At 45.1% G+C, this 19,526-nt stretch overlaps 1 protein-coding gene across 1 annotated transcript in view; it reads right to left on the bottom strand.

Annotated features, from left to right (window-relative positions):
- Positions 1-1,066: 1,066 nt before the first annotated feature.
- LOC126995329 (DBH-like monooxygenase protein 1) overlaps positions 1,067-19,526 on the bottom strand; it is a 93,621-nt gene continuing 75,161 nt past the window's right edge. The window contains exons 3-4 of the mRNA XM_050854808.1: positions 3,453-3,599; positions 1,067-1,500 (exon numbers count right to left, since the gene is read on the bottom strand). Coding sequence (XP_050710765.1) covers positions 1,285-1,500; positions 3,453-3,599 — 363 coding nt within the window. The 3' untranslated portion in view covers positions 1,067-1,284. The remainder of the gene's footprint in view (positions 1,501-3,452; positions 3,600-19,526) is intronic.

The raw sequence follows: 19,526 nt of genomic DNA, 5'->3' as shown, positions 1-19,526 counted from the left end.
GTTAGGAGCGAGGAGAGGCGGCCTGCTGTGTGGACCCTGCTGCCTGCGGGGGTGGGGGTGGGGTGGGGGTGGATGAGGGGCCTTCTTAATGGCGAGAGGGGCGAGGAGAAAGGGGTTACCTTTAAAACCTTTAAAAATCATAGATATTATTTTGGACACCCAAGCGGACGGGGAATATATATATATATATATATATATATATATATATATATATATATATATATATATATATATATATATATATATATATATATATATATATATATATATATATACACACACACACATATATATATATATATATATATATATATATATATATATATATATATATATATATATAGTGCACTTAGGTACGGATTTTCCATGCGGGACGAGGTAAGGTACGTCTGATTGGGCGAGTGTGGTTTTGCATTCACAGGTAGTTGTTTTAGACTTGAAAGGCTTCCCCGCTAGGCATCAAGGTCGCTCTAGACGAGACGTAATCCCTGTTCACGTTAACTGACGGACGTTCGTCAGGACCCGGGTGTGACGGCACTCCATCCGCGCCTCGGACATCTGGAAGAACCACAAGTCAACTGGCAGACCTCCAATTGTACGTTCGCCGATTTGCAGGTCACTTCTGTTTTTTTTTATTGTTGGCTGGCAGGGTGAGGCGGTCGGTTCAGTATGTTACATGATTTTGGTGAGCACAACAGAGGGAGGAGGAAGCGGTGGATGAGTGATGTGTAGGCTAGCGTGGCGTCACACCCAGGGAGGCTGAGGGAGTGGATGTGTCGTCGGGCGGGAGGGTGCGGCGGCTGGCGTGTGAGGTATATGTGGCAAGCAATGGGTCCTTCCCCGCTCCGGGTGGTGCCCAGTAAGGCCCAGTCTCTCTCTCTCTCTCTCTCTCTCTCTCTCTCTCTCTCTCTCTCTCTCTCTCTCTCTCTCTCTCTCTCTCTCTCTCTCTCTCTCTCTCTCTCTCTCTCTCTCTCTCTCTCTCTCTCTCTCTCTCTCTCTCTCTCTCTCTCTCTCTCTCTCTCTCTCTCTCTCTCTCTCTCTCTCTCTCTCTCTCTCTCTCTCTCTCTCTCTCTCTCTCTCTCTCTCTCTCTCTCTCTCTCTCTCTCTCTGCTTGCATGTGTGGGTTCCAGTTATCACACCCGTTTCAAACGCCTTCCTCCTTGCGTAACTCAGACCCATGTCCTCCATGCTAAGGTTCAAAAGTACATACAATGAGTGCATCCCAAAGCAATGAAAATATATAAAAAAAGGATCCTAGATATGGCAGTAGCGGCGGGGCTGAGCTCATAAGAAACGTGGCAGAAGCGCAGGAAGGAGCAGCAGGAAGCGGAAGGTGGCGGATGTGGCTGTGGTGGTGGCGGAGACGACGGAGGGCGGCCAGCAGTTGGTCCGTAGGAGGCACAACTGGCGCGCCCCTCGGTTGCCCTCATGGTAGGCTACCTTCAGGTCGTCGCCAGGGTCGTGGGGGTGCCACGCCCATAGTATCCATGTAGGCTCGTCCTGCGGGGTGAATGCAAGATTGAGGATGCTGATCAAGCGGCTGTGTGCGTGTGTGTGTGTGTGTGTGTGTGTGTGTGTGTGTGTGTGTGTGTGTGTGTGTGTGTGTGTGTGTGGGGGATTCTGCAAATATGTTACGGTGACTCAATATATCAAGGTTGTAATTCTCTTAAAGGCATGAAAAATAACGATTGACGTTTTGGAAGACGGTGGGACTTCATCTATAGGTAATAGCAACTCATCTCCAGGGTATTATTTACGAAAACGAACATGATAATAACTACATGGATCGAATATATTGAGAACAGTAAATGCAAAACTAAAAAAAAAAAAAATAACTGCTTGGCTGCACGGTGACAATGGGCTAAGTGGTGTAGGAGTGTGTACGGAGGGGATGAGAGGAAAAAAACGAGTAAGATCGTGCTTGGAGGATGAAGGAGAAGGAGAAAAGTTGTATTTGAAAGGCTGAAGGGGGAGAACGTGCGTGGTTGATTGAAGTGGGAGAATAAACGAGTGAATGTATGGATAGTATATGGAGAGGGAGTGGTAGAAAGGAATATGTGGAAACGCGTGTATATATAACAAATTGATATAAAGATGTGCTGAGAAGTAGGCGTAGGTGGAGTGTTAGAGAAGAGGTCGTGCAAGGAAAGGGAAGAGAGTAAGGAAGATAGGAGACGTGTAGATAAATGAAGAAAGGGAGAGGTTGGGCAGATAATAAGATTGCGTGAATAGATTGTAAGAGAGAGAGAGAACATGAAAAGAGGGTCAGAGAGGAGGAAGGAAGGACGACGCGTGGACGTGGGACAGGAAGGAGAGGTTGTGTGTTGAGCGTCGTAAAGGAAGACGACATACGAAGCGAGGCAGAGAGAAGGAAAGGAGGGGTCTAGAGGCTGCAGAATTGGAGAGATCTCCGTAGAAGGTTCAAGATCAGGATATGCAAATAAGATAGAGAGAAGGAAGAAAGATGTGCGTGAGGAAGCGTTAGAGAGGAAGGTGACATACGAAGAGAAGGAGAGAGAATTCCGGAAAGGCGTCTAGATGGCTGCAGAATTGGTGAGGCGTCCTTAGAATGTTCAAGATGAGGACATGCCAATAGGGTAGAGAGTAAGGAGAAAGATGTGCGTGAGGAAGCGTTAGAGAGGAAGGTGACATACGAAGAGAAGGAGAGAGAATTCCGGAAAGGTGTCTAGATGGCTGCAGAATTGGTGAGGCGTCCTTAGAATGTTCAAGATGAGGACATGCCAATAGGGTGGAGAAAAGAAGGAAAGAAGTGCGTGAGGAAGCGTTAGAGAGGAAGGTGACATACGAAGAGAAGGAGAGAGAATTCCGGAAAGGTGTCTAGATGGCTGCAGAATTGGAGAGGCGTCCGTAGAATGTTCAAGATGAGGACATGCCAATAGGGTGGAGAAAAGAAGGAAAGAAGTGCGTGAGGAAGCGTTAGAGAGGAAGATGACATACGAAGAGAAGTAGAGAGAATTCCGGAAAGGCGTCTAGATGGCTGCAGAATTGGTGAGGCGTCCTTGGAATGTTCAAGATGAGGACATGCCAATAGGGTGGAGAAAAGAAGGAAAGAAGTGCGTGAGGAAGCGTTAGAGAGGAAGATGACATACAAAAGAGAAGTAGAGAGAAGGAAAGGAAGTGAACAAAGTGTTGCAGAACTGGAAAGGTTTCCGTAGAATGTTCAAAATGAAGACATGCCAATAGGGTGGAGAAAAGAAGGAAAGAAGTGCGTGAGGAGGCGTTAGAGAGGAAGATAACATTCAAAAGAGAAGTAGAGAGGAGGAAAGGAAGTGTTCAGATAGTCGCAGAACTGGAAAGGTTTCCGTAGAATGTTCAAGATGAGGACATGCAAGTATGGGAGAGAAGAAGAAAGGACAGAAGAAAGAACGAAGGAAGAAAGAAGAAAGGAAGAGAGATGTGCGTGAAGAAGTGCGTAAACTCTACGTGCTCACCCCCACGTTGAGGTCATCGTTGGTGTTAGGCGTGATTGGGCGCCGGACACGGACCATGGTGTGTGTGTCGTTCTGCCGCCCCTCAAGCAACTTCCAGTCCTGAGACAAGTCGGGGATGGGCGGACCGTTCTTGTTGGCCCAATAGTCCTGCAAAAGAAGGTGTGTGTTAGCGGCGTGAAGGGTGAGGTGGACGATTACGGGTGTGTGTTTAACGGTGAGAAGGGTGTGGGGGAGGTTAAGGGTGTGTTTAGCTGTGTGAAGGGGGAGGGGGAGATTAAGTGTGCGTGTTTAGCTGTGTGAATGGGTGGGGGGATGTTAAGGGTGTGGTTAAGTGGCGAGAATGGTTAAGGGGAGGTTCTCAGCATAAAGGGGAGGGAGGTGAGATTAGTGGTGTGTAGGGGAAGTGGAAGTGATTAGTGGAGTGGAGTATGTGTGGTTAGTGGCACACACTGGGAGAAGTTGATGTCATAGTGATGTGTAGGGGAGGGGATAAAGTTAGCGGTGTGTGTGTGTGTGTGTGTGTGTGTGTGTGTGTGTGTGTGTGTGTGTGTGTGTGTGTGTGTGTGTGTGTGTGTGTGTGTGTGTGTGTGATTAATGGTGTCTAGATGATGGGGGGCATGAACAGGGACACACACACACACACACACACACACACACACACACACACACACACACACACACAAATGCCGGCGGAATCGGGACTTGCGTGGGAAGTTGTGCTGCTCCTTCCCTCTCGGTCTGATTTTTTTTCTTTTCTAATAATTGTTTCTTTTCTTTGCTTTCCTCTCTCTCTCTCTCTCTCTCTCTCTCTCTCTCTCTCTCTCTCTCTCTCTCTCTCTCTCTCTCTCTCTCTCTCTCTCTCTCTCTCTCTCTCAGATTAATCCAGTCATCTCCCACCTTTCCCCTTCCTCTTTCCCTCCCTCAATCTTCTTTTTTTTCTTTCTTCCTGTCACTCCTTTCCTTTGCTCCCTTTCCTTTTCTTTCGAGTCTCATCCTTCTTATTGTTTTCCTTTTCTTCCCACTTCGTTTTTCCTTTTCTGCTCTTTCCTTCCCTGCTTTTTTTGTCTCGCCTTTACTTGGTGTCTCTCCATTTCTCTTCCTTCCTTTCCCTTGCTTTTCCTCCCATCTTTACTGATCTTGCATCGAAGTATTTTATTGAGTGAGGTGTGACACTTGAAAAATATCGTTACTTATAAAAATAATATTAGGATCCATTGCAAGGGGTATAATTTGGGCAGTCAAGTTAGGAAAGGAGACACGTGAAACCGGGTTCACGAATAGGATTATGGACGAATGGAGCAAATTAACTGATATGTAAATTATGCAAATACGATAGAAAGTTTATAATGGAAGTTAGATTTCTGGAAGGGGAGGAAATATGGTGACTGATTTCAAAGGGGTCCCATGTGCAGGTCGAACAGCCTTTCCTGAATCTTCTTGTATTCATATGTATCTTCGTGTATTCTCTCTAACTTCCTCTCTATACCTTTCCTTTCTTTTATTGCACTATTATTTCCATTATCCTTTAACTTTTCTTTTTTCCTGTTTCCTTCCATTCCTTTCCATTTTATAACATTCTTGCCTCTCCTGTCCCCTCTTCCACTTTAATGTTCCTATTTTTACATTATGACCATCTGTTGTAAATCATTACCTGTGTGCGAATGTGTGTGTGTGTGTGTGTGTGTGTGTGTGTGTGTGTGTGTGTGTGTGTGTTTTACGTCTTCGCCTGTGGCGCCGGTAGGCTTCGTAGTAGGGCCTGATGGTCGGCCCGATGGTCTCGCCCGTTGTGGCGCAGGCAAGTGTTTATAAAGGCGCCATCAGCATTGGCTCATGCTGCCCCCCCCGGAGCTCATCTTTGATCCTAGAATCTAGAGTCCGGGTTTATAGGTGGTCTTCAGGACAGCATGTGGGTAGTCTTAGGCCACTCGGCGGTGATTGAAAACTCCCAGCTTGTGGCACCTGGCAAGGCGCGAACCCGCGTCGTCCTGGACGCGGCGCCGTCACGCTATCCACTCAGCCACCGCCTCCCCATGTGTGTGTGTGTGTGTGTGTGTGTGTGTGTGTGTGTGTGTGTGTGTGTGTGTGTGTGTGTGACGGGAACGAGCATGCATCTTCACCCTTGACTCACGCGAGAAGGAAGTCCAGGCGCCAGGGAGTGAGTGGAGGATTGGACGATTATGCTTTTTCGCGTTTATGTTTGTATCTGGGTGTTCGCCCTTGTGCTCGCGTGTGCTTTTGTTTGCACTCTCGTAAGCGTTGCTTGTGTTTACACCAAAAACATTGCACCTCCTCCTCCCCTTCCTCTCTCCACCCCACTCCGCATCCATCCTCACCCACCTCTTCCGGCAGCCCCTTGCTTCCTACTTGCCTCCTACCTCCCCGCCCCTCCTTCCCGTGCTCTGCCTCTTGCTGCCTCGCCTCCTTGTTCCTCGCACCCGACTCTTTCATCGCAGCTCCTGAACAGATTGTTAATTACATTATATTTTTATCAGTTAACTATTTTCCGGGCTTCATAACTTCTTTCCATTTCCGATTTTTTTGTTTGGTTGTCGTTTTGGCTTTCCGAATACGAAATTCATTGAAGTTACAATTTATCCCACCCCTTCCTTGATCAACCAAACCGTAGCGTCGGTGCGGCTTACAAGAAGCTGTGTAACCAACGACGCCTTTGATAAGCAAACTAATACAACACGTCACGACCAAACCAGGAGTTACATTTCCATTTTGTACACAAATGCACGTAGTCTATTACCCCAAAAGGACGAAATTAGGGCGTATATTGCAACAGAGAAACCGGATGTGGTAGCCATCACAGAGACTTGGGCCAACTCTGCACATCTAGTATCCGAACTGTCATTCCCTGGGTACGAAAGCTTCCACAGAAATCAAAAGCACAAGAAAGGAGGAGGAGTAATTTGCTACGTAAAAAGTACGCTCCCTGCCATAAAAATAGACAAACAGGATGCAGAGAATTACGATTCCGTCTATGTGGAAATAACCGTGAATAATAAGAAAGTAACACTTGCGACCGTATACAGGCTCCCAAAACAACAGGCTGCCGACGACATTGCCCTGTACGAAGAGCTTCACTCTCTAACACAAAGCAAACAAGCAATAATAATTGGGGACTTTAATTGCCCTAACAATGACTGGGGACAATTGACTGGAGATCAAGAGGGTAACAGGCTTATAGAAATGGTGGATTCTTTTCTCACTCAAGTTGTAATTCAACCGACAAGAGAAAACAATCTGCTGGATCTGATACTAGTAAGTGACCCCGACCTCATTCGCGACTATGAAGTTGGTGAGAAAATTAATGGTTGCGATCACCACCTAATCCGTTTTAATGTCAACATAGTCACAAACTCGTAGACAATCCGTCAGTGATACCAAACTACAAAAAAGCAAATTTCAACCAAGCCCGTGAGCTGCTTCCCCCTGTGGCCTGGGACCACCTTAACCTCACCGACAATACAATCGACAACGTGTGGAACGACTTCATAGATAAGCTTTTGGGAGTAGAGAAGGCTACAGTGCCTACGAAACCCAGGCGAGTAAATGGTGCCGTAGATCCACCGTGGATGACCAGAGACATAAAAAGGGCAGTAAACATAAAAAAAAGGAATTATAACCTAATGAAAGAGAATGACACGGCCGAAGCCCGTACACAGTACCACACCAGCCTCAGAGCTTGTCGCACCCTTATTCGTAGTAAACGCAACTATGAGAAACAAATAGCGCGCGACATCAAGACCAACTCCAAAAAATTCTGCACATAACTCAGATCGAAAAAGAAAGTAAAATCCAATATTGGTCCCCTGACAGACGAGACTGGATCTGTAACTCAAGACAGTAAAGAGATGGCCAGAATCCTCAACAGTAACTTCGCATCTGTATTCACAGTCGAGGACATCGAAACCATTCCTGAGTGCCCTGACCCGCCGAGGGGGATCACGCTCCTGGAAATTGACTCAATATGCGACCAAGAAGTGAAAAAGGATTTGGACAAACTCGACATGAACAAGTCAACGGTACCTGACAGTTTCTCCCCGTGTTTACTGAAAGAGCTTAAACAACAAATACTTCAACCATTCACTAACATATTCAACCGGTCAGTTCAACTGAACAAGGTCCCGGAAGACTGAAAGATGGCGAACGTAACACCGATTTTCAAAAAAGGAGACAAAAGCGTTGCATTAAACTACAGGCCCATAAGTTTGACATCAGTGGCAGGAAAAATACTCGAAAAGATTATTAAAGACAAACTTGTTAAGTTTCTAGAAGACAACAATATAATCTCCGACACCCAGCATGGCTTCAGAAACAAGCGCTCCTGCCTAACGAATTTATTAGACTTCTTCCAAAGTATATATAAGAACTGGGATGCCCACATCCCCAGTGATGTTATATACCCGGACTTTCAGAAAGCCTTTGACAAGGTACCGCACGAGCGACTCCTTAAGAAACTGCACTCGGCGGGTATTGGAGCCAATCTGATCGCGTGGATAAGAGATTGGCTCGACGGCAGAAAAAAACGAGTACTACTCAACGGACAGCCTTCCGATTGGCTTCCAGTCACTAGTGGATTGCCTCAAGGGTTAGTGCTGGGACCCATTCTCTTTATCATATATATCAACGACCTCGAATCAGGACTGAAATTCACAATATCGAGATTTGCTGATGACACCAAGGTGGGTGGAAAGAACTCCATTTTCTCAGAACTTTAAATAATGTCCATGTAGATAAAAAAAAAAAATAATCAGCTTGTTTTAAAAATCCATTTTAGAGTCAATTCTTATTTTTTCAGTTTCTACCTAGTATAAAAAAATAACTTCTTCAGAAAAAAATAAGCTAAATAAAATAGTTAGGAAGGCTATAAGGTTAGGTGCAGATGTAATAGCAACATATATATTATATCAAGAGGCTGCACTAAAACAAGTGGAAAAAATACTGTAGGACCAAACCCATCCTCTAAGTAGCTATTTTATGTTTTTAAGGTCAGGAGGGCTGGCTCTACCCAGGATAAGAACTGATCGTTATAAAAAATAAAATCTTTTGTTCCCAGCAGCATTGTGCTTTTCAACCATGTTTATTCATAGGAATTATGTTTTTATGTTTATGTTTTTATGTATGTTATGTAAACCATACTATACTATATCATACTGTATAATAAATTGTACACTGTAGTTTTACTTTTTTGGAGCCTGTATCCACAAAGATTTTCACTTGTATGCATTAATGTATAACAATGTGACAAATAAATTATCTTATCTTATCTTGAAGCAACGAATAAAGTTACCTAAAATGTTGGGTCTCTTTAAAAAAAAGAAATTCGAGCATAAAGGTGCAACACTACTACTATACAACAGTTTAGCCAAATCTCCCATAGAGTATATAGCACAGTTTTGGTCTCCCCAACATACGACTGACATCGCTGAATTAGGTGATCAACGTAAGTCTTCCAATATAATATCTTCCTTGTGAAATAACCTCTATCAGGAAAGACTGTTATGTCTTCACATGTTTTCTCTTGAGAAACGCAGCCTCCGAAGGAAAGTGATCGAATGTTTCAAAATACTCTGGCTTTACAAATGTTGATGAATACAGATTGTTTAAAAAAAGGTGGGTGCGTACGCTATAGCTGCGCGTGGTTGCGGTGCTGGTCTCCGAACCGTGGGCCCTTTGCGCCTGTGGTAGGTGAGAACCAATTACCCCGAGACACGGGCCAATGTGAAATCCAGGATTGCCACAGTTTACCTTCCCCAGGTACCCATTTATCGACCAGCCCGAAAGGGAGGATGAGCAGCTGGGTGAGCTGCACGCTGACTGCCCGGGCCGGGATTCGAGCCTGGGCCCGCAGAGTTGTAGCCAGGCACTCTGACCACTAGACCATGGAGGCGGATTTATACTAAATTTCGATCTTTAAAATTCATATCATACTGTGTTAAAATCATCTCACTAACGTTATTAAACAAAATCAAATGCTTCCACCTTCATCGGTTCAGTGCAACACCATGGATTAATACTAACACAAATTAAACATCTACTTCCTTCACGTCAACATCGCTGAGGCAGAGATGCAACATCTTGGTGACCGTTTGACACCGTTTCACTTAGGTTTAGGGACAGACCATTTAAATTTTATAATAAGGTCTGTGAGGTCTGATCATTTATGTATCTACGTAACTTTCTCTCTCTCTCTCTCTCTCTCTCTCTCTCTCTCTCTCTCTCTCTCTCTCTCTCTGCTGAGAGAAGGTCGTGACCTCCCCCCGCTGCGCCCCACAACATCGCTTGCCCTGTGTTTTCGTCGTGCTCTTGGGCGTTTGTGTGTTCTCGCTTGTGGACCTTGTGTGTTGCCTGTGATTTCCCGACACGTGTTTGGTGTGTGTTCGCTTGTGGTTTCTGCCTGTGGTTGCCTCTGTGATTTGTTTTTCCGGTGTTTTTGCGTGTGATCTGGCTGTCCGGGTGTTCTGCGTGGGGTTCAGAGTGATTCAAGTGTGTTGTGTTTTGGTGTTTTGCGTGTGATCTGGCTGTTTCCGGGTGTTCTGCGTGGGTTTCAGAGTGATTCAAGTGTGTTGTGTTTCCGGTGTTTTTGCGTGTGATCTGGCTGTTTCCGGGTGTTCTGTGGGTTTCAGAGTGGTTCATGTGAGTTGTGTTTCCGGTGTTTTTGCGTGTGATCTGGCTGTTTCCGGGTGTTCTGCGTGGGTTTCAGAGTGATTCAAGAGTGTTGTGTTTCCGGTGTTTTGCGTGTGATCTGGCTGTTTCCGGGTGTTCTGCGTGGGTTTCAGAGTGATTCTAGTGTGTTGTGTTTCCGGTGTTTTGCGTGTGATTTGGCTGCTTCTAAGTGTACTGCGTGGGTTTCAGAGCGTTTTTGAGTGTGCTGTTTTGTTTCCGGTGTTTCTGCGTGTGATTTGGCTGTTTTCAGTGTTCTGCGTTTCGAGTGTGTTGTGTTTCCAGTGTTTTACGTGTGATTTGGATGTTTATAGTGCTCTGCGTGGGTTTCAGAGTGTTTTGAGTGTGCTGTTGTTCTTCCGGTGTTTTTGCGAGTGACTTGAGGGTGTTTAGTCGTGCTTGTGCTTGGGTTTCTGAGTGTTTCGTGTGTCCCGAGTGTGACTGTGTGTTCCCGAGTGTCTCACGCGTGAATTGGGTGTGTCGCCAACCCACCCTTTGAATTCCCTGAGGATTCAATCTGCTCCTCCTCATTACACCCTCTTTAAATCCCCTAGAGGATTATCTCTTCCTACCCCCCTTGCCCTCACCTAAGCCCCCCACCCTCGCTCACCTCACATCCCTTTGCTCCTCCTCATCCCCTAGAGGATTAGCCCTTCCTACTCCTCCCTACCTCTACATATTTCTAAACCTTCCCCCCCTCACTCACCTTACCTCACATCCTATTTACCCATCCCTTCACCCACCTTACCTCGCCTCTTTCTTAACCTTTCTTGTTCTCACACACCTCACTCACCTCACATCCCTTCCTACTCCTCCTCTCTCCCACTTACCTCCTTTCCCTCACATCTCTTCCTACTCCTCCTCTCTCCCACCTCACCTATTTCCTAACCCTCCTTGATCTCACACACCTCACTCACTCGTCTCGCCCCACTCGTGACTCACCTCACATCCCTTCCTACTCCTCCTCTCTCCCACCTCACCTATTTCCTAACCCTCCTTGATCTCACACACCTCTTTCCCCTCTTTCCTCACCTCACAGCCCTTCCTACTCCTCCTCTCTCTCACTTTTCCTCCATTACTAAACTACCTCTCACACACCTCACCCCCTTTCCTAATCCCCTTCACTTTGTGTTTTTATCTCTTTCATTTCAGCTAAGATGGCACCTAAGAAGTGCAGTACTTGTAACAGTAGCTTCTCAGCTCACTTTTTACAGGGCGTTCTGCTGTCTGTCGACTGTGTCTGTCAGGCAGCATCTCGAGACAAGACTGCAGCAGGAAGAGAAGATGGAAGAAGGCCAGAATAAAATAATGGAGCTTTCTCTCACCAGGCAGCATCTCGAGACCAGACTGCAGGAGCAAGAAGAGAAGATGGAAGCAGGTCAGAATAAAATAATAGAGCTTTCGCACTGTTGCCTCCTTGCAGGAATTCATCCAGGCTAACGTTGCTGTGGTGCCAAACCCTTCTCCAACCGCCCCCTTGCCCTCAGCGGTACCGTCGACACCAGCGGACAACACCACGCAGCGGGAGGATGCTAGTGGCACCGCCCATGATGGCTTCACCGTCGTGAATGGAGGAGCCAAACCAGCCAGACAAGCGATTTATCCTGTTCATTGCTTCAACAGGTTTGCCATTCTGGAGGAGGAGGACGAGCAGGAGAGCACCTTCCTGGTGGGTGACTCCATGATTCGCCAGCAGGTCGTTGAGTTCTGCGGCAGAGTTCCTCGTCGAAGACGGAACTATTGCTATCCTGGTGCTGGGATCGACGACATAACTGCTGCTCTTGAGGAGATCTCCCCCCAGGCTACTAATGATTCACTGTTTGTTATCCACACAGGTACGAACGACGTCACCACGACCCGGTCTGAGGAACTCCTGGAGAAGTACCGTAGGCTCATCCAGCAGTATAAGACTAAATCCTAACATTTTGATTTCAGGAATTCTACCACGGACTTGGGCGGAGAGCGACTTTTCAGTAAGGCCTTCAGCCTAAACAACCGCTTACAGACTCTTTGCAGGAGCTTGACGTGGAGTTCCTAAACGCATGGGACAATTTCTATGGACAAAATGAACTTTTCCACAGGGACGGATTGCACCTTTCTCCCATCAGGGCAGCCAGACTCGGAAGGCTCCTCAACGAAGCAGTGCGTGTCATCCGAGCAAAAACGAGTCACGGCCACGTCCCTCCACCCCACCGTGTAAATAGACGCCGTGCATCGCAACAAACTCGTAACCGTGATCCCGCAAGTACCACCACCTGTATTACCAAGCCTCTAGATAACTTAAAATCCTTAGTTTCAATGCGCGTAGCCTAAGAAACAAATTTGATGAACTGAGATGTCTTGCTTTAACAGAAAATTTTGACATAATTGCTATAACCGAAACATTTATCGACACCACAAATATTGATTTAAGTTCCGAATACAACATAGATGGCTACAGACTCTTCAACAAAGATCGTGTAAACCGTAGAGGCGGTGGCGTCGCCCTTTATGTCAAAAGCTATTTGCAACCCACCGACAAAACACCGGGAAACAGTAACGTTGAACATTTTTTATTGCTATTAAACATTGCAAAATTCAATTTAAATATATATTTCACCTACAGACCTCCCGTGAAATCACTCGATGACGACCTTGAAATGTACAGCGTCTTAAGGCAGTCACTTAATAACAACGACTCACTGATATTAGGAGACTTTAACCTCCCCAATATCGACTGGGCGATACTGTCAGGTACAGAAGGCGAGTCACATAGAATGATCGAATTTCTAGAAGAAAATTATCTAAGCCAAATGGTTTCTGAGCCAACTCGACAAAATAATATACTCGACCTTGTTATAACGACCCAAGATAACCTTGTCAGTAGTGTCACGGTAGGAGAACACCTCGGTTCTTGCGATCATAAATTAGTGCGCGTCGACATTAAAGCTCAATCATCAGTGACTGAAAATAAAGTAAAGGTGCCCAATTTCAAAAGAGCTAACTTCGTAGAAATCCGACAAAAACTAACAGAAATACAACTATCAGATGACGGCAACGTAGAGGAAGCCTGGCTAAGCCTTAAAATCACTTACTCACTCAGCAGAACACATTCGTCCCTTGTGCGAGAAGCGAATTAACACTAATAAAAGCCCACCGTGGTTTAATAGCGAAATTAAACAATCAGTCAATGAGAGAAAATTGCTTTACAGGTTAAAGAAAGAACAAAGCACGCCCGAGAACATTAGACTCTATAATGATGCCAGGCGACGAGTAAAAAGACTAGTAGGTCAGGCAAAGCGTAGATATGAAGAAAATATTGCAGCCAACTGTAAAATAACCTGAAATCTTTCTTCAGTTACATAAACAACAGAAAGGCGATCAAAAGTGGTATTGGACCTTTAACAAACAGCGACGGTGCACTAGTGACTGACAGCCAACACATTGCAAACCTCTTAAACAATTACTTTTCCTCGGTGTTTAATACTAACAGTCTTCCTCTCGCTACCACCAACACCAGTACTATTGTAAATCTCGAGCATGCATTGCCTAATTTTGAAATAACAACCGATGAAGTCCTTAAAGCTCTCCATTCACTTAAAACAAATAAAAGTCCTGACCTGACAAAGTATATCCAACTCTGCTGAAAGAAACGAAGAGCGAAATACTCTCCTCCCTCACAACCGTATTCAATATGTCCTTGCGACAAGGCATCGTCCCTTCAGATTGGAAAAAGGCTAACGTGACACCGATTTTCAAGAAAGGAGACAAAAAAGTACCAGGTAATTACAGGCCCATTAGTCTAACTTCGGTTGTAGGTAAGCTACTGGAGGGCATAATTAGAGACAAAATTGTGAGTTACCTTGAAAGCCACTCATTGATTGGGGACTCACAACATGGCTTCCGAAACAAAAGATCCTGCCTATCAAACCTATTAACCTTTTATAACGACCTCTTCACTGTTTATGACGTAACCAAATCACTGGACGTAGTCTATCTTGATTTCCAGAAAGCGTTTGATAAAGTCCCGCATCATAAATTACTTTACAAATTAAAGCAAATAGGTATTGACGGTCAAGTAAACCAATGGATCGCGAATTGGTTGAGCAACAGACAACAAAGAGTAGTGATTGACGGATTTAACTCAGAGTGGGCGCCTGTCACTAGTGGCGTCCCTCAGGGCTCGGTCCTTGGCCCAGTGCTCTTCATTATTTACATCAACGACGTGGATGTTGGACTCAATAACCGCATTAGTAAATTTGCAGACGACACAAAGATTGGTAACTCGGTTCTCACTGACGAAGACAGGCAAAGCCTCCAAGAGGATTTGCACAAAATTTCAGCTTGGTCGGATAGATGGAGATGCCCTTTAACGTAGACAAGTGCCAGGTCCTTCAAGTTGGAACGAGGAATAAGAAGTTCGAATACGAAATGCGCGGCGTTAAACTCAAAAGCGTTCAATGCGTCAAAGACTTGGGGTCAAAATCGCGTCAAACCTCAAATTCTCACAGCAATGCATCGATGCAGCAAATAAAGCGAACAGAATGTTGGGCTTCATTAAAAGAAACTTTGTATTCAAGAATAAAGATGTAATACTCCCGCTCTACAACAGTTTAGTCAGACCCCACTTGGAATATGCGGTACAGTTTTGGTCCCCACCATGCAAAGGATATTGCTAAATTAGAAGGTGTTCAACGTCGGGCAACGAAAATGATCCCTTCCTTGCGCAACAAATCCTACGAAGAAAGGCTTTCTATCCTTAACATGTTCTCTTGAGAAACGTCGCCTCCGAGGAAAATTGATCGAATGTTTTAAAATACTTAATGGTTTCACGAATGTAGACAGATCAACATTGTTTATGATCGATGACAGACTGCGCACGAGGAACAATGGCGTAAAACTCAGATGTAGACAAGTAAATTCAGATTGCACCAAATTTTTCTTCACCAACGTTGTAGTGCGAGAATGGAATAAGCTTCCACCATCAGTGGTCCAGTGTAACACGATTGACTCCTTCAAAAATAAGCTCGACCGTCACTTCCTTCAACTTAATATCAACTAGAGTAGAAATGCAACGTTTTGGAGTCTTCTGATTAATGTAAAATCACTTAGGTTTAAGGACAGACCACCAAGTCTGGACCATGGGGTCTGTGTGGTCTGATTTTCTATGTAAATCTATGTAAATCTCTCTCTCTCTCTCTCTCTCTCTCTCTCTCTCTCTCTCTCTCTCTCTCTCTCTCATGTATCAAACAGTTTCTCATTACTCATGGAATTCACTTCACAGCCAGCCCTTTCTCACCCTCGATCCCTTCCCCCTCCCCTCCCGCCTCTCCCTCAAGCCCCTCTCGATCATAGCGCACAGTTCACACCCTATACGTTTGCACCACACCTCGCTGCACTCCATTCATACCCTTCACCCACCACTCCTCACTTACCCCAGGAGCTACATCTTTCACTACAACTCCCCCTCCTCCCCCCACACGCACACTTCCCTGCACACCGACACTATGACATACTCTCACTACATCCACTGCTCTACAACACTTTTCTTCACAAATCTCTTCTTCTCTACTCTCTCTTCCTCTCTTAGTATACTGCTCACGTTCTCCCTTACTCGTCACTCCCCTTTAGTCCATACACACATCCGCTACAATACCGGATCACGCCCGACAACAATGCACCATATGATTCCCTTCTCACCTTCCTCACACCCCCAACTTGCTCTTCACGCATTCACTTCACCCCCAACGCCCCCAACATTCTCCCCCGCCTCCCTCACCCGCTACCATGGTGATGCAGGTCCCCAAAAATCAATGGTGCCTTTTACTCCTAAAAGCCTCCATAAAATGTTGTTCCTTCTCGAACATTTGCTGGCTGCTGGTGGGCGGAGGAGAGAGAGGAAGTAAAGTGATAAAGGAGGGAATTAGGACAGGATTTAGCAATAACCAGCGGCCGAATGCAGCTCTGGCAGCTGTGGACAAGATGCACTAGTGGGCTGCGACCCTGCAACGCTGCCCCTGCAACGCTGCCTCCCGCAATTCTTCTCCAACATTCCAGCAACACCTTGGCCCTCAGCCTTGTCTCCAGCAAAATTACCGTGCAACACTTGGCCGGAAGGCAAACTTTTTATTCAACATGGCGCTCCGAGAAGTCTTGTTGCTTATTTGTCCTAACATTTATTCAACATAACTTACAATTAACGTAATTTATAGTTTCAGTGCAGCAGTGCTCTGTTCTACAAGATATATACGTATGCCGCATTCTTGCAGTGTGATACATCCCTGTTTTGTTAATGTGTCGCGATGGCAATGTTTCCGGGCGAAATTTGTCCCATTGCCAGGCTCGTAGCAAAACACAAATAAATTTAATAAAGTGATGGACATCGGGCGCTCGAATACGCTGGCGTAGCATAGGGGAAACAAAATGTGCACCTAATTAAAGTAAGCATCAGTTTGGAGCAACAAATTAAACTGTGAGAATTATATATTTTCTGTTATTGGAATATAATCTTTCATTTAAAGGTGAATGTCATGCTCACCGATATAAATTGCAAATACCTTACATTATTTTGCTGCTGAGGAGGAAAAAAAACCCTGTCATCGTGTGTTGCTGAATATTGTTGTGTATCAGCCGAGCTTCACTGGTCCTGTACGCATTTATTTATTTGTCTAAAAACAATAATGGCTTATTAAACTAAGTCAAATGCTCTCAAGTTACTGAGCAAACTGTATTTCACTGATCTTGGTCAATAAAACGGTACGTTAAAAATTAGGGACGACAAACAATGCCGACCTGGACGTTCCACTCGGTCCTGCGCCGTGGCTCAGGTATTGCTGTTCACTCAGGGCTGGGAGACGCAGGACACGGAGCCAAGTATCGTAGAATCTGGCAGTGCATTATTAGCAACTTTCTTCATCGATTCCCATCCGCTGCAATACATTGCTGTCATATTTTTTGCAAATATTTATAGTGCTTGACATAATTTACTTCACGTTTACTCATTCGTTCCAATATATTGATGTAAGTTTTTGTATATCATTTATAACGCATTAAATTGTTTTGTCTGTTTTGCTGCACATCCCAGCAGTTCCTCGTACATCCAGGCATTTTTTTCTTTGTCAAAAATCATCTTCACTTTACACTTGTAATTAGCTTCGTATTAGGCATATGTTGTAATCTAATACTTTTCTGCTTTTCTGTAACTGTTATCTGTAACGCTGCAACAGCGTGTTGCTCTAAAGATGAATAATTTTTGGCGTAAAGCTGTAATTGCCTCTTCAGGTAATGACGGCAGAGAGGATGCCTTCAACAGTCAAGGTGAGAATGTATATCTCTTCAAACTTTTTCCATATTAACTTCTGCAACATTCGCGGTCTACATTCCAATTTTCATTCTGTGGAGCACCATCTCTCCTCCTCTAAACCTCACCCTCTCTTCCTCCCCGAAACACAAGTTTCTGGGGCTACTGACAGCAATATCTACTCTGTTCCCTCCTACTATCTCTAGCCTAAATTTCAACCCAAAGGTGGATGTTGCGTCTACGTACGCAACATTACTTGCTCTCGTGCCCACGACCTTGACTCTTCTGAATTTTCCACCATCTGACTAAGACCTAATTGTCACTCTATTACTAAATACGTCTGTGCTGTTTATCTCTCACCTAACTCTACCACGTGTGTAAAATTCTTTGACTATTTGAACTCTAAAGTGGAGCACATCCTGACTCACTCTCTCTTCGCTGAAATCTCCATTCTTGCCTTCTCTAATTCTTCTAGAGTCTTCTGGCACCTAACCAAAAATATTTCCAATTTCACTTCTTCATGTTTTCCTGTTGCTGGAAGCACGCCTACATACAGCCTGTGCCTAAAAAGGGTGGCCGTTCCAATCCCTCAAACTACCGCCCTATGGCTTTACTTTCCTGTCTATCTAAACTTCAAAAGCTTTTGAATCAATCCTTAACCGGAAGATTCAAAAGCACCTATCCACTTCTGATTTTCCATCTGATCGCCAGTATGGGTTTCGCGAGGGGCGTTCTACTGGCAATCTTCTTGCTTCCTTAACTGACTCCTGGTCATCCTCTCTTAGCCGTTTCGGTGAAACTTTCTCAGTTGCGCTAGACATATCGAAAGCCTTCGATATAGTCTGGCACAACTCTTTGCTTTCTAAATTACCCACCCACGGATTCTATCTTTCTTTCTATTCCTTTATCTCCAGTTTCCTTTCCGGCCGTTTTATCTCTGCGGTGGTAGACGGTCACTGTTCTTTCCCTAAATCTATCAACAGTGGTGTCCCACAGGGCTCTGTCCTATCATCCACTCTCTTTCCGTTATTCATCAATGATCTTCTTTCCATAACAAACTGCCCTATACACTCATACGCTGATGACTCCACTCTTCATTATTCAACTTCTTTCAACAGAAGACCCTCATAACAGGAATTACAAGACTCCGGACTGGAGGTTGCAGAATGCTTCACCTCAGACCTTGCTATCATTTCCGATTGGGGTAAAAGGAACCTTGTGTCCTTCAATGCCTCAAAAACCCAATTTCTCCACCTATCAATTCGACACAGTCTTCCAAACACCTATCTCCTAATCTTCGACAACACTCAGCTGTCACCTTTTTCTACAATATATATCTTCGGTCTATCCTTCGCTCAAGATCTCAACTAAAAACTTCACATCTCCTCTCTCACTAAATCAGCTTCCTTGAGGTTGGGCGTTCTGTATCGTCTTCGTCAGTTCTTCTCCCCCGCACAGTTGCTATCCATATACAGGGGCCTTGTCCGCCCTCGTATGGAGCATGCATCTCACGTTTGGGGGGGCTCCACTCACACAGCACTCTTGGACAGGGTGGAGTCTAAGGCTCTTCGTCTCATCAGCTCTCCTCCCCCTACTGACAGTCTTCTACCTCTTAAATTTCGCCGCCATGTTGCATCTCTTTTTTTTCTTCCATCGATATCTTCATACCGACTGCTCTTCTGAACTAGCTAACTGCATGCCTCTCCCCCTCCCGCGGCCCCGCTGTACTCGACTTTCTACTCGAGCTCATCCCTATACTGTCCAAACCCCTTATGCAAGAGTTAACCAGCATCTCCATTCTTACATCCCCTCTACTGGTAAACTCTGGAACAGCCTTCCTTCGTCTGTATTTCCTTCTGCCTATGACATGACCTCTTTCAAGAAGAGTGTATCAAGACACTTCTCTATCCTGTAATGTGTAATGTGTATATATGTTGTTAGACATCCTGTTGTGCGACACCGACCGGGTGTCGCCACACGTACAGTCATACATACACATGTACATTGTAATATACACATTACAATCCGAAATTGACCTCTCTTTTGGCCACTTTATACTTTTCGCTTTGTGGGAGCATTAATTAGCTTTTTTTTTTCTCAACACTTTCTTTTTGTTGCCCTTG

Source organism: Eriocheir sinensis, chromosome 8 (assembly GCF_024679095.1).
Source record: "Eriocheir sinensis breed Jianghai 21 chromosome 8, ASM2467909v1, whole genome shotgun sequence".
Classification (NCBI taxonomy): Eukaryota; Metazoa; Arthropoda; class Malacostraca; order Decapoda; family Varunidae; genus Eriocheir; species Eriocheir sinensis.
This window is presented reverse-complemented; position numbering and strand designations above follow the sequence as displayed.